The sequence below is a fragment of the Cuculus canorus genome, chromosome 4, assembly GCF_017976375.1.
Source record: "Cuculus canorus isolate bCucCan1 chromosome 4, bCucCan1.pri, whole genome shotgun sequence".
Taxonomy (NCBI): Eukaryota; Metazoa; Chordata; class Aves; order Cuculiformes; family Cuculidae; genus Cuculus; species Cuculus canorus.
Genome location: NC_071404.1, coordinates 13623588 through 13639121, shown reverse-complemented (window position 1 = coordinate 13639121; position 15534 = coordinate 13623588). Strand labels below are relative to the sequence as shown.

The 15534-nt window shown below is 37.9% G+C and overlaps 1 protein-coding gene across 3 annotated transcripts in view; it reads left to right on the top strand.

Moving 5' to 3' along the window:
- KIAA0232 (KIAA0232 ortholog) overlaps positions 1-15534 on the top strand; it is a 66313-nt gene that overhangs the window by 12419 nt on the left and 38360 nt on the right. For all 3 annotated transcript variants that reach the window (XM_054064771.1, XM_054064772.1, XM_054064770.1), the window contains one exon: positions 4398-4899. In XM_054064771.1, coding sequence (XP_053920746.1) covers positions 4669-4899 — 231 coding nt within the window. In that variant the 5' untranslated portion in view covers positions 4398-4668. Of the gene's footprint in view, positions 1-4397; positions 4900-15534 lie in introns of those variants that run through there.

The window sequence follows — 15534 nt, the reverse complement described above, 5'->3', positions numbered from 1 at the left end:
TCATTGAAGCATGATTTAACTACAGCTTCCTTTCACTGCACTCTTTGGTAACCTTATTGTAATTTTACACTCTAATATTGTATTCTTGTAGACACACCTATCACAAGAAGGTGGCTCTCATTATTGTAGTACCAATTTTTTTTTAATTACAATTTTATGGTAATACCCATATTTCCATTTCAGTTATGGGGAATAGTAGCATTATTTAGTCTTCAAAAAAGGACTATTTAATGTGCAAGAACAGCTGTTGTAGGGAATGGACCTGTAATGTTCCGGCTTTGGTTTCTATGCTATTGATCCTCCTTCCTGTTTCTTGCTATATATTTTATAAAGTTGTTGTTTTTTTCCACGGCTAGATTTCTGGAGACTAAAAATCAGTTATTGTCTTCTGCTGTCTGTTTTAGGTCAGAGGAATGTGTAGGACTATCACACTGAGTAGGAATTTTTGAGAAAGCATGTCTATTCTAAAGTAGTCTGAGTTGGAAAATCTGAGTATTTGCACAAGTATTGCATTCTCATTTCTTTACAAGACACTTTTGTAAAATGGCTTCTTGTGCCTATAGTTGTTAAGCTGTTGAGAGGCTATCTTGCAGTGACCTGTTAAAGTCATTGATTAGTATTAACAAACCTGAAGGTTACTTAAAAGGAAAAAATGGCTAGGAAGTGGAGTAAGTAGAAGTTCTTTTGAAAGAATTAATCATTTATTTTTGGCTAGGATTGCAAGTAGTCAGTTTTCACAAACTATTGATAGAGGATGTGTAAATTTTTATTAGGTAATTCTTAAAATTAGTCATGTCCTTCCAAACATATTTTGTAGCTGCAAATGGATAATTATTTCCAACTGGTAGTGAAAGTACCTAGCCCTGCATTAATTACTTAGGCTGTGTTGTAGTCTCCCCTGTTCGATTAGCCATGGTCATTGTGAGGATGGGGAAGGTTATTCATTACAAGTCAGTGTGCAAAAGATTAAAACGGGATGATAATTTTCTTGTCAGAAAGTGTTCTCTCTCAAGTCAAGCTTCACATCTATTAGCAGAAATGTTGACTCATTGAGTGACACCTATTAATTTGATATGGAAAGCCTCCCTCTAGTACTGGAATGAGAAAACGCTCAGTTTGCAAAAATTTACTTAATTCTAAAATATAATAGCAATATGTTTAAGATTTCATGTAAAACAAAGTACTTGAGACAGTTGTAAAATGAGAAGTCTCAAATATTATTTCAGAATATTATTCAGATTTTCATTTTTTTATATCACATACATATTTTGAAAAATTAAAATACTGTTAAAATGGGTCATTGAATGTTATTTAAAAAATGGACTGTAACATTTGAGCATCATAGAAATTTTGTTGTTGTCTCATTTTTTAATTCCTGTGATACTGTATGTCTTGCTGCCTCTTCCATCTCCTCACCATCTAAAAAAAGCAAGACACGCTTTAACTGGTCAGCCAGAGTCAATCAGATTTTGTCAGCCTAGATCTCAAGAACTGAATTTGTCAAATGACTCATAAAATAAGTGCTAAGATAAAACCAGAGAGGCCACAGTATCACCTTATTCAGAGAAAAGCTGAAGCATAAACTCAGCCCTTACTAGGTGCTAAGGGTCTAAACCAGGTATCTAAGTAAGTTTTGATCGAAGTGACATAGTATGCAGAAGCCCTTTGCTTCGCTGTATTGTAGAATTGGAGAATGGTTTGGTCTGAAATGAACCTTTAAAGATCAACTAGTCCAGCTGTCCATTGCAGTGAGCAGGGACGTCTTTCACTAGATCAAGTTGCTCAAAGCCCTGTCCTGCCTTACCTTGAGCAGTTCACATAGGTTAACCACAGATTCTCAGGACAAGCTGTTCCAGCGACTCATCACCCTCATCATAAAAAATGCCTTCCTTATGTCCAATCTAAATCTACCTTCTTTTAGTTTAAAACCACTACTCTTTGTCCTATCACTGCATGCCCTCATAAGAAGTTTGTCCCAATCTTTCTTGTAAGCGCTGAAAGGCTGCAATGAGATCTCCTCAAAGCCTTCTCTTCTCCAGGCTGAACGACCCAAACACAGCCTTTCCTCATATGAGAGGTGTTCCAGCCCGCTGATCATTTTTGTAGCACTCCTCTGGGCCTGATCCACAGGTCCATGTCTTTACTTTGCTGAGGGCTCCAGAGAAGTCTAGGTAGCCAACATCTATAGCTCATCTGTTGTCCAGTGATGCAGTTGCTTTTGGTTGTGTTCAATTTCCAGAAGCCCATTGCTTTGCTATGTTGGATACTCAAAACCTTCAGTGAAAAATGTGATCACGTTAACTAGGTTCTCTCTATCCCACTTCTTTTGACTGTTTTTGATGGTATCTTTTCAAACCAAAGACTACTTGGAACATGTGTTTGCTGTTCCTCTCCATTCTCTGTACAATCTGTAAAAGAAAAGATGAGTAGATGGGAGACCAGCTGAATTAGAATAAATTAATTTCTTATTCATTCACTTTCTCACTTTTTTCCCCAATTCCCTCAATCTACAATTCTGTAATTCTCATTTCCAGTGGAACTTTCTGTCAAATATATCAAAAAGTTGTTGATTTCCTGAATATTCAGGTAGTTCTGCTACGTCTCAAAAAAAACAACCAAACAAACAGATAGAGTGTCACCTTTTCCAGGTCTTTGAAACATGGAGTTTGAGGAGGCTGACTGGGAAAGTGTCCATCACATGCTGTGATGCGAGTGCCAACAGGAGGAGGATGAAATAGATGTTGAAGTAGAATGTTGCTTCTTCACCAACTAAGAGAACACGGACTGCGTAAGAGTTTGGATTTGTGGCTCGTGATTTGGAATATCTTGGTCACAATACTAGACTTTCCTCATACTTCTTGTTCTCTAAATATGTGATGAAGCAGTAACCTTCAGGCCCTTTGCAGGGTGTTTCAACCTAGTATAATTTGTGCTTACTTATGAAATTCTCACTAATACAAATATTACTGAGGATTGAATACTCTTGCATTGCCTGCTTTCTCAAAATGAACATTGTGCTCAGAGAAGTAAGGTGGCTTTACTGTGGCATAGAGTTTTGTCAGCTCTGTAATGACTGATTATAATGGTCTTCTTTTTGATGATATCACAGTTGACTTAGTAAAGATCTGGAATACACAGTTGTACCTGGGTGGTGATGCAAAGAGAGCTCTATGTGGACATAGGTATCAACTGTAAGGTAACATTTCAGTTGTGTTTGGCCCCAAAACACACGCTGCTCACATGAAATTCTGCACGCAGTGTATGGTTTAGGTAATTATATCAGGCGATATCTGTTCCGGGTGTGTTGGTCATCTTGCAGTGGGATTGAAAGAAAGTGGTAGATTTTGCTTAGATCCTTTAGTCTTTGTTTCCTTTCAGTGAAAGGATATTTTCTGCTAGGATTTGAGCTTTGTTTTCTCTTGCTGAGAAGCTGTAGAGGAGAGAGTAAGCCTACACAAATGCCAGACTGGCATGTGGTTGATTGGCAGACAGGTCCAAAAATACCTTTTTCTTTGATTACCTTCTTCTGGGTTAGAGAGCAGAATGCCTGCGCGTATGGTATTTACACCTCCTGCCCCTTGCTTAGCGAGGTTGATCTGGGTTTGTGGATGGCATAAATCTTAGGATGGTTTGTCTATTTTAGGATATTTTGGAGTGTAGGCACGCAGGTAAGAATGGTGTATGATTTCTGTAAGGAATGGTAAATGTTAATTGTGGCACTGATAAATTATGTTCTACTAAAATCTGTTGAATTATTCCAGAGATTGATATTTTTATGAGAACAGATTTTGGGTTATAAAAATGCTTTGATGGCTTGAGTCAAGGCAAGTATTGAAACTAAAAAGCTTCCAAAAAATGCCAAGCTTGAAGATAACAACTATTTAGTGGTAGGATTTATGAAACTCCTGGCCAGATGAATTTTGTAAATTCAGTGTTTTAGAAAGCAAACACTTTTTCTGTTCCAGAAACAGAAATTATTGCAAAACAGTAGGATTATATTGTCTTCTAGTGATTCAAAACATGCAGTCAGTCTTTATACAAACTAACATAGATAGTTTGGGGGTTTTTTCTATTTAACAAGGTGGACTTTTTTCAGCTGATAGCTTTATGGGAAAGTTGAGATTTTGTTACTTTTACTAAGTCAAATGTATATTGTAATCAATGGATTAGTCCTGAAGTCCTTGAAGTCCATGCATTTTCCTGCACGGAAAAGTACCTTTTCTGAAAGTCACCTTTAAATTTGGAATAATTCCTGTTACTTTTCAAAATGACACTGAATAGGTGTGCTATGTATGTGGAGTAAGCAGTATGTAAATGACTGCTTTTTTTTTCACTGTTTAATATTATTCACGTATGGATACGCGTTATCACAACTTATTATTTTTTCCTCTTTATAGGTCCTGCTGGGGACTTGCATCTGGCCTCAATGTGAAATTAAGGTAGAAAAACACATCTACATATGTGTTTGCTATTAAGATTTAATTATTCACTGGTCATGCCTGAAGAGTGATGTTCGTCTCTAGACTGCTAACTGCCAGGAAGTATAAATGATTATCCTAGAAGTCAAGCCTCTCTCCTATTTACTGGAGTAAAATCACCTCCAGATATCGACGGAATATCAACTACAGAAAATGCTTCACGTTATAAGGATGCCAACCACCTAGATTCATGCGCCCTATCTGTACAGTTGTTGTGGATGGTTTGCCATCTGAAAGCTCCTCAAGCTCTTATCCAGGCCCTGTATCTGTTTCTGAAATGTCTCTGCTACATGCTTTGGGTCCAGTGCAGACCTGGCTGGGACAAGAGCTAGAGAAGTGTGGCATTGATGCCATGATTTATACTCGGTATGTCCTCAGTCTTCTGCTGCATGATAGCTATGACTACGACCTGCAGGAACAGGTATTTACATATTTTAGATGTTGTCCAGTGAAAGTGAGTTTTTGTATCAGTTATGTTTTGTGTATTACACATGGGTATGCTTCATATGGGGAGGGTGGTTGTCTTTCAATGTGGGGGTGGAAGGCAGATATAGACCACACAGAGATCAAATTTAGTGAGTGAACTGAGATTAATGTGTTTAGTTTGCTGTATGAGCAATTACATTAAACAAAATTTTCACGCTGCAATCAATATCAGAATTATTAACACTGGAATGTCCTGGATCATAAATGCAGACCTTCAGTACTCATAATTGTAAGATTGATTTAATATTGGAACGTTAGTAAATTAATGTGATTCTTGTGAGTTGCCTGTCAAATTGGGCTGCTTCACAGTAGTTTGTGGGTTCCCCATCATTTCTCCTCATGAATTTCATCTTGTGTTATTTTCAGTAAAGAATAAAAACCCCAACTTTTTTTTGTAGTAGTAAAGTATTTAAAATACAGTATTGCATATACATTATTCATATCTTCTAAAAGAACGTTAATGCTGAATCCTCATAAAAGGTGTGCAAAAGAGTTGTGGAACAGTGAATCCGTGTCCATGGCTGTAATTCAGAAAGGGCACGGGGAGAAAAGTGAAGCTTTCTGTATGGTAGCCCAACTCTGCTACTCAATGGGCCTTTATTGCTATGGATTTTGTGTTCTTAGATCATACTTTGCACTCCTAATTTCACTTTTTTATTTTTTTTAATTTTAATTTCTCTACCTCTTCAAGCTATACCAAGATACTTTTAATAGTGGAGTTTTCTGAATATAGGACTCAAGGAAGTTCTGGTGTTTTAAAGACAGGATGAGGATGCTGTTGATCGTAGACTTCATCTTATAAGGTGGCTGTGATTACAGTGGGAAGGAAGGAAAGCAAATACCTGTTATTTGGTAGCTTAATTATTAGTTCTTTTCTGTTGTTGTTTTGGTTATACTTCACATATTGTTATGTAAGTGCTTCAGAACTTTATTTTTTTCTAGTTCACCTTTTTAAGCATCAAGGAGGAATAGAGCAGGATGTTGTGGAATAGATGTAAATGTAGCTGAAGCAGGAAGAAAAAAAAATCATGTCAGATGCTGCCAGTTTCTGAACTCTTAGCAGTTATTACTGTGCATAAAAGGCTTTTGTGCTTCCAGTGTACAAACCAGAAAACTTTATGTGCAAAAGTAATTTTTGTTTGAAAGTTTATCTGGCAGCAGGGGAAGTCACCAGGAACAACTCATGATTAATAGTAATACAAATCCTACTGGAAGCACGCTATAGAATGTACCTTAACAGTGAACTTATTTAGGTCTTGGTCAGACATAAATAGCTGTATTTTAGAAGGAGACAGTACGAAGTTCTAAAACCTGTTTGAAAGGGGGGTGTGGGAGGGGGAGAGAAAGAAGAAACAAAGTGAAACCACACCAGAATTTCAGGAGCTTTATAGATAACCCTGTGGCCTTGGGGGAAAATGAGGACTTGTTTGTTCTCAGTCCGTTCTACAGCACAGTTGTAACGGTGAAGTCACTACTGTGATAATTTAAAAATTGACTGAAGTGCCAGAATTGGCTTTTCTTTTTATCAGACTTTGCAAGAAGCTAGGGGTAACATATAGTATGAAAACCTCATTTACTTTATTTTTTGTTTTCGATACCTTAACTAGGTATTTTTGTGAGTTGATAGCGGAGCTTTAAAGGATGCAATCTGTCCTTTTTGAAGTTCATTATCTGAACCTAATGAGCCAAAGAGAGAAGAATACAGAGGCTGACAGGGGAGCCAAAACCTGTGTTGCGAATGGGTGCAGTAGTATAAAACGTACAGGATGTCCTCTCTGACATTAGGATTTGAAGAAGCCTTAAAGCTTCTCTTTCACCTCCTCCAATATATCCTATTATCCTGCTTTATAAACATAACTTTATTCCATTTATTGCCTGTACTTCAAGTGACAGATTTCTAAGTTTTTGAGACCTAATACCCAGTTAGTTTTGGGATGATGTCATTGTGATAGTCATTGGCTGCATATGTTGTGAAGCATACCACTACCTAATTCCTTTCTCAAATAGCTTAGTCTTTAAATACTGCAAATATGGGCAGAGACTGTCTCTTCGCAAGGAGACACATGGAGAAGACCAGGGACAATAGGTACCAGTTGCACTGGGTGAAGTTTCATCTTGGTATGAAAAAGAATTTTTATTACTATTATTATTTTTTTAGAATGAGAACAGTAATTACTGGTACAGCCTCCTCGGGAGTGTGATAGTCTCAGTTGCTGGAGGCTGTCAAGTTGCAACAAGACAAGGTGCTAGATAGTCATATATAGGCTTCCTTTCCCTCAAGAGGTTGGAAAAGATGATTTTTCAAGGTCCCTTCCAACCTGAGTGATTGTACAACTCTTTGCATCTAGAATTCTGTTTCTGTGAGGAGCGATCAGCCGTCACTTCTTCCCCAAAAATGCAGCAATTACTTTTGTTTTGAAGAGGTTTAAAGGAATGTGTGGTCTTTACACACTCAGAATGGGATTACACGTATGAACAGTCCATTGCAATGTGTTTTTTTGGGCTGGACGTGATCAAGAGGACAGATTTAGGACATTTTAGTCTTATAGATACTGTAGAAATCATCTTCCTTAGAAATGTTGAAAACTGTTAAGTTTAGATGCTCACTGAGATCTTTCCACCTCAGATGACATCATTAGTACTGTTTTAGTTGCTTCAGGGAGCCTTCTTCCGTGCTTGCTTTATGGTGTTCTAGTGTCGTCAGCTGTAGCAGGGAAATGGAACTCTGAAGTCCTGGACTGAGGTTCTGTCAGGTAAGTACAGAAAGATTTAAAATAAAAAGTGATTTAAAAAATACCCGCAACCTTACTAGGCAATCCCAGCTATTTAAGATAGCAGTGTTACTGTGTTATCAGTCACTTCTGTTGACTTTTAAAATAAGGATTTCAAAAGAATACTGAGTTCTGGATTGAGTAGGTCTTCAGGGTTATGGTGGAGATAAGCAGGATGTTCCCTTCTGGTTTGTTAGTATACTATTTAGTATGTAGTTTCTAGTCTTCATTCTGCTGCAGGCTTGTGTGACTTTGAATCACTTGAGCTTTTTTTCCTCAAGTTTTGTCTGGCTCTGTATGGTGAGGTAGTTTGTTAGTATTGTATTAGATGATGTGTTGAAGGGGTTTAGTGTGGGGGGTGTTGTGGATTTTCGTGTTGTTTTTGGTTTTTCTGTGTGATGTGGTTTAGGGAGTGGGTTTTGTTTGTTTTTTATTACTACTGTCAATTCTGTGCCTTTTCCAGTTTAGTGGATCTCTGTTTGGGTATCATTATATGGATGCGGGCATCAGTATCACAAAATGCTAGATCAGTAAGGTAATGCGTTGTCAGAGAGTTGATAGGGGCTTCTGGCAATTGCTTGTGTGCAGGGCTTGCGGGGGGAGGCACAGTGCTGAGAACATAGATGAAAGTAAAGCCCTAATACTGCAGGCAAAATCTTTACTGGAATGTTTTCGGTTTATTCTGATGGATTGGCTTGAAACTGAAATATCTGTTGGAAATATTGGGAAACTGTTAAGCAGGTATGTTTTTGCCCAGCTGTGTTTTAGCATTACTGGGAGAGCCTTCAAGAGGGAAATCTTGTTTTTATGGTAAACTGCACTATGGTTCCAAGATATTCCAGAGAACTGCCATTCATACCTAGCAAGAGTTACTGTAACTACCTCCTAAAATATAAACACTTCAATGCTTTTTAGAAGAATACTCAAGTACTGAAGTGAGTTGAATTATCTTTGGCATTGATAGCACAATTTTCATTCAATCCATAACTTGCTGGCTTTTGGAAATGAATCAAAAAGCTTAAGAAGTAAAAAGCCCCTGGTGGTTTTTTTTGTGTGGCAATGATATTGGTGGTTGGTCAGGGTTTAAGAGGCAGAAAGGAGGAGGGCCTCTTTGGTAGATTTTCCCCCAGCGTTGGGCTTCAGTGGAGGAGAGAATACAAAGGCAACATGATTGGGTTTGCACGTTTTTCACACTTGATTACTTGTGACAAAGCAGGATGTTGATAGAATAGTTTTTTGGGGTTTTTTTGTTTTTTTTTTGTCAAGGTTAGTTTTTTGTCTGTTGTAGCAGAAGACAAGCAAGGATGTCTGTGGTAGACTTACCTTTTGTTTTCTAGAAATAAACGTCTTTTGTTTGCTATACTATTTTTCAGAGAGGATGATTCTCAAATTGATTTTCACATAGATTAGATGTCTACATTGTCAAAATTCCTAAAGAAATCTGCTGAACCATGTTATGTAACATAATGTGCTGGTTATTCAGGTGTAGTAGGGGGTATTGTTTGTTTGTTTAAGATAGTCTCTGCTCAGAAGTGTTTGGAAACACTACTGGTATTTTGTTCTGAGATAAGATGACCTTTCAGATGCTTTGTCAAGGAAGACCTCATAAATTCATATGGGTTTAAAGACTGTGTGATAGTAACTATAAAGTGCAGAATGTTTCTTTTAAGCATATATGCTTTCATAATTTGTATTTTATAACTGATTTTTGTTATTTTGAAATAATGGATAGCTAAAGGAGAAAAACTCATGGAATTACTGACAAAACTTTTAACTTCTGGGGACCCACGGAGTTGCTCCTGGGGGAGATCTGCACATTGTGGATTAGCCTTTTGACTTCAGGCTAGATTGATTTATCAGAAAGGCTTGTTTTTAGTTTCCTAATCTTAAACCAACTAGGTGCTTTTAAGATTTCTGATTGTTATTTCAATGCTAATTAAAAGTATATTTGTAGGTACATGTATTCTCAAATCAGTTTGTGATAGTGTAAATATTGTATTAAGATAGTATAATCTGTGTGATGTGGAAGGCATTGCCTTAAAATATGTTTTGTGTGAAACGATGTTTTGTTAATCTTTAATTGTACAGTGTTAAAATAAGTGTTCTGTGTTGTATCTTTTATATACTGTTTATAAACATAACTGGTTCTGAATATCACAAATTCATGGGGTTTTGCCTGCAAACTGTTCTCCATTTTGAAAGGATGACGTCTTTAAAACCCAGAAAAGAAGCCTAACAGCCAGACACTCTGTGAGATAAAGACTTTGTTTGTCTTTGGTCATAGAGCATGAAGGTCTAAATGCCTATGCATATTTCCATATCAAGTGTCTTCTCTGTCTTTTGATCTACTTTTAACTCACTTTTGGAAGCTGACATTTGTTTCTAACCCTTAAAAGTGAAAATCCTTGAACAATTTTTGGGTTTTTTTTTTAAAGTTATATTCCTAATTCTCAGAATTAAGTAGCTGTTTTACTGTGAACTGTGGTCTTCTGTGAATAGCATGTGATTTTTTTCATTTAGATTTTTCCACTTAGATTTTTCCACGTATAAGAGGAAGTTTTTCATTCTGGAAGACTAATTATTTGTAGACTGATTTGAAGTATTCCATTCAGGTAATCCCTTAAAAGGGAGGGATAGAATGATAGCTACACTACTGCTGACTCTGATCATAGTTTTTAGTGTCGCTTTTTCATGATTAGCATGTATATATTTAAAGTCCAAAGTGTAGTTTTCTTCTTTACATGAAGAGAAAAACAAAACAGTGGAGAAGACCTCAGTCCACATATGATGCAATACTAGGTCTTTACTTCATGGTTTCATCTCCATAAATACTTTTGGCCTATCGTTCTGAACTGGGATAGGGCTGTAATTGCCAGTTCTTCTGAATTTGGCTAGTGCGTGCTGGTGACATAGGACACTTTTGGCTGACAGCACTTGTGATTCACCTGCCGGGTTCCAAGATCCAATGGGACATGGGACATTTGTTCTCCCTGCCATCCCATGTTAACCCAGTAGAGGGACCTGATGTCTGGATTTGTATTGTAGTAATGGATGTTTAGGTTTTCACATGTATATTTCAGGGGAAAGAAGATGTGTTTTCTGTTTGTTTCAAAGTGAGAATCTCATCCATAACCGAAAGATAGGAGGAGAAGTGAGGGTTTGCTTGCTGTACTACACCGAACCTGTATTAGATGTTAGTCTGGCTGGCATTTCTGTTTAAGAAGAGAGGGTAATACAGTTCTGGTATAATTGCAACTGCTCTTTTATCATCTCGAAGAAATAACTGTTGCTTGTTCAAACCCAATTTTTAATGCATTAAAATATGCAGAGTGGGATGATGCTGGGTGACTGCTGTGCACAAGTGTCATGAAGCTTCAGAGTTCACCAGCAACATGTAGAAATACATTTCTTGAATGCGAAACACTTTTAGTTTAGTTCTGTGTTTGTGTTACTGCTTATTAAACTGGGCAACTTTTAAATTTTTCTTTCTTTAGCTTTTTAATTATTGCCCAAACTAACTATGTGGAACTCAAGTTGTGGAAAATTGTGTATGAAGAAAAGAATAGTTAGGTAGGAAGGGGAACTGTGAGACCAAGACTTCTTCTTATACTTTTTTTACATTATTAATTCGAAGTCCTTTGAGTATTCAAATGTGTACATGTTCACAGGGTTGGGAATAAAACCCCTCTTTTTTTGTACATAAGCATGTAAACTGAAGAAAGAGCATATCTATCGTATTTAGGAAACAATACTTTATTATCAAGTTAAATGAGCTTTATGAGCCGTATTATTAATAGAAAATAGTTTAACTTCTGAAAAGCTCTGACAACTAAGTTAAGTTCACCAGGGAGAACTTGGCTGTGTTCCCCACCGAGAAGCACATGCACTTCCAGGAGTGACTGGCTGTGGAGTGTGTAACTCGCACTGTCATATTTAAACTTTGGAAAATAAATCTATTGTATACAATATTAACTTGGTGAGAAAAAATGAGGTAATCTAGATTCCTCTTCACTTAAGCAGTGGAAGATGACTGAAAAGGCTTTACTGGAAAGGTGTGTGCCTCAGAAGACTCCCTGGTATCCTCTCTGAACTGCTCTCTGTGCAGCAGGGGCAGGCCTCTGGTTTTTGCTCTCCAGGCAGGCTTGTGATTCCAGCAGCACAATGAGCTTTGTCGCATGACAGCACCTGTAGATTGGCTTGTGAGTAGCACCTGCGCCTGCAGTTGTTTTACAGGTGCTGAAGTTGTTTCAGTAGAGTTCCTTTGCAAGTGCTGTCAGAGCTTCCAGCCAAAGCTTAGGTAGCAGTTCTGACCAGCGCATCTGGAGTTCACTGATGCAGCAGGCTGTGGCAGTTACTATTTTTTTTAATTTCCTTTTTTCTAAAAAAAAAAAAATAATTAATTTTTAGTTGGTATGTCACATGTTAATTAAGAGAGAACTGCTCTGTTCTGTATTTTTGTCTTAGTGGCTGTTAGATATGGGGTAGATTTGGAGTATCGTGGACTACGCATTTGTATTCTTTATTCTGCTTAGGGATAGGAGTTTTGGTGGCAGGGACTGGAGCTTAGCAGTAGGCTCTCAGGGTCATTGTATTTGTGCAAACTGTACAGATTTTGGGGTAATCGCCTTCAGTTGATATGTTAGTGCAAAAGAAAAGCATTTGTTCTCAAGGACTGCTGTTATCTGAGAATTTTTTCTTTCAGACTGTCTTCTGCTTTTGTATTGTTATTACTGACCATGTCGAAATGTTGATTCCTTTGCAGATATCTCTGTTCCAATATGTGAAACATCCACTTAAGGACATCAAAATTACATCAGCTCTGTGGTGCCTATCTTATGTCCTATCCAATTGAAGCAGGCGCACCTGTGTAGTATAGTTAAAACGTTAGCATTAGCTTCTGTTCTGAGTAATCAAAGTAATCAAAGCTATCTTTTAAAACAATACTATATTACCTTTTCTGTCTTTCTAAATAGCATCTAATGCTTAATTATGTTGTATCCCTCACAGTCAAGCAAAAAGAATAACAGAATCACTTTTTTTATTGTTATGACTCCTCTGTTTTGCAAAGTCTTATATAATGGAAAGCAGAGATGTAGGCTCAACTGCCAGGATGGTTAGTCCTCATAACAGTTGGGATTTATTTGCAGCCATCTCTGTGCTGATTAATTGTACTGTTTCGGGTTTTGGGTCTGGCTGAGATAGCTCCTTAATGTTCTTTTTTACAGTAACCATCATGTGATGGTGCACTTGCAGCATCTCTTCAAGCAAAGGGGTGCACTGCCCATATTCTCTGAAATCAAATCGTTACAGTGGTCGGTGATGCTTGCCACACAGCTTTATTCATAAGTCCAAACAAGCACTATGAATGGCATGAAATAACTCCAGTCACAGTATGTCCATTTCAGATATCTGGAATCTCTAGTGGTGGTTTCTTTTGAGTTCTTGTCTTTCTTTTCTGCCGTATAGGCAAGATGTGCAAGTAAAATGATGTCTGTATAGCTGTAGCTATAGCCTTGCTAAATTTTTCCTTTCCCCCCTTTCCCCCCTTTCCCCCCTTTCCCCCCTTTCCCCCCTTTCCCCCCTTTCCCCTTCCCCCCTTTCCCCCCTTTCCCCCCTTTCCCCCCTTTCCCCCCTTTCCCCCCTTTCCCCCCTTTCCCCCCCTTCCCCCCCTTTCCCCCCTTTCCCCCCTTTCCCTTTACTGGGAAAACTCTAAAGGCAGCCTGCTCAGCAAACAGAATTTCAGCAGACAGTATTTGCATGTTCTCTCGCTCTTGGGAGTGGGTGTAATCAAGTTTCTTCTGCTGTTTCAGCCTAGAGTAACTTCTAATTAGTGAAGAACGCATAGACTGCCTTTTCGAGTTGGTAGGATTATAAGTAAGAGTGTATAATTAAAAGAGATTCAGTTTACAGGATTTTATACTCGGATTGATTGGTTTTGAGAGGTAAAGTTCTTCACTGCCAGCAAATAGTGGAATCATCAGTCCTGAATGATATGAAGACCTTGAAGTCATAGCGGTGCGTGGTGTGGTCTGATACATTATCATCTGTTCTGTTAGAGTCCAGCTGAATAGGATTGTAATGTTCCAGATAGAGCAGCTGGGAAAGAGGTGACTGCAGTGGCTAGATGGTTCTCTGCCTTTTCACAAAAAATGCAAGATTAATTCTTTCCCTCGCAATACCTGGGTTTGGAATAATTATGTAACATTCTTTAATGTTTTCAAGTTGTCTCCATTCTGTGGATTTTGGTGCTGCTCCCTGGAAATGTACTTATCTGCTCTTTGTCTGCTGAATTTGTTGTATTTCTCTTGGAGAACATAAGCTGAGCTTGGGCCACCATTTTTCTAAATTGTCTCACATAGGTTTCATCTCATTGTCTTTGTCTCAGTCTGAGGCAGCCTGTGAGGAATGTCTGAACTAATCCTGACCCGCTAGACCTTTCTCATTAATTATAATGAGAGGCATTGTTTCCTAGAATGTTCACAAAAGCCATTATGAGAAGCTATATATCCCTGGGCTCCGAGTAATCTGTGAGATTTTTTTCCTGAATCTCAGTGTAGGGGAAGTATTTTTTTAGGGAAGATCATTGGAGGTATTTATATAGTCTGCTTCTTGAATAATCTTAGAGGTGAAATACACACGTCATCTGTTGCAATTTTCCCCAAATTCTCCATTATGAGATCCTCCTAGAGGTAGTGAGGACCTGTTCCATTTTGGATGTAATATACAGCTATTTTCTTCCATTCCCTACCTATCCAAATATCTCAATTATTTTTGGAGGTCTTTAAATATGATTTTGGAAAAGCTTTCTTGCAGTGCACAATGTTCGATACTTGTCTATGCAAATGTTGGATTTAATTAAATACCAGTGCTGTAAAAACTTCTGTTGCCAGAGGAGACTGTGACTGCTGAACTATCTGGGTTTCATTATGTCAGATTGTATAGTCTTTGTATTTATTTATTTATTCACTACTAACTTTGATAGCAGTCATTAACCTTAGTTATGCTGATGATGGACTTGAGCAGTAATTTTGTGGACTGCTTGTTGATATTGAAGAATTATTTTGGGTGTTTGTGTGGAGAGAGACAGTGTGCGTGCATTGAGAGAATGCTGCTGGCTTGAGTTGAGACTGTTCTGTCTCATAGGCACAGTAAAGTTCTGCATATTCTGTAGTTGCATCAAAACATTCTGGGGTTTGTGGTGTCTTGTACAGTACATGACCTTGGTACAGCAGTTGTTTTGGGTGATCTTTTCTTGGTTTTGAACTTCTTTCTGAGGAATGACAGCACTGTACGCTCTGTCCATATGAGCATTTGTTTTGTTTTTCCCTTCAGCACATCCAGTTGTTTGATGATCTATTCTAATGGCATTTGAGCGTCTTTTAAAATGTTTTGTAAGAAAGGATTCTCCTACAGCCTAGTAGGGGAGTCTGCAGACAAATGCCCCAGTTTGGAACAAGCAGGCAAAACTTAATCTTTATGTAGTGCACTGGACAGGAACTGGCCAACAATTCAGTAGACATAGAACTCCAAAACTATTCATGGCAAACATACCACCCAACTATTCTCTGGAACCTTGGCAAGTTTTCCCCTTTTAAAAAAAACTGTGGGTAGTTATTTTTACCCTTCCTTGGAGATCTCTCTTAATCTATTAACTGATAATTATAAGAAGGGAAAAATTGTTTGCATATGTTACTCAGTCTTGCAGGACTCTGTTTGCATACCTTAGTAATTTTGGGAATTCTTTTTCGGATTAGATGATCTTGTCGGAATGTTGGTTACTTGTTTTGATAATATTCCTT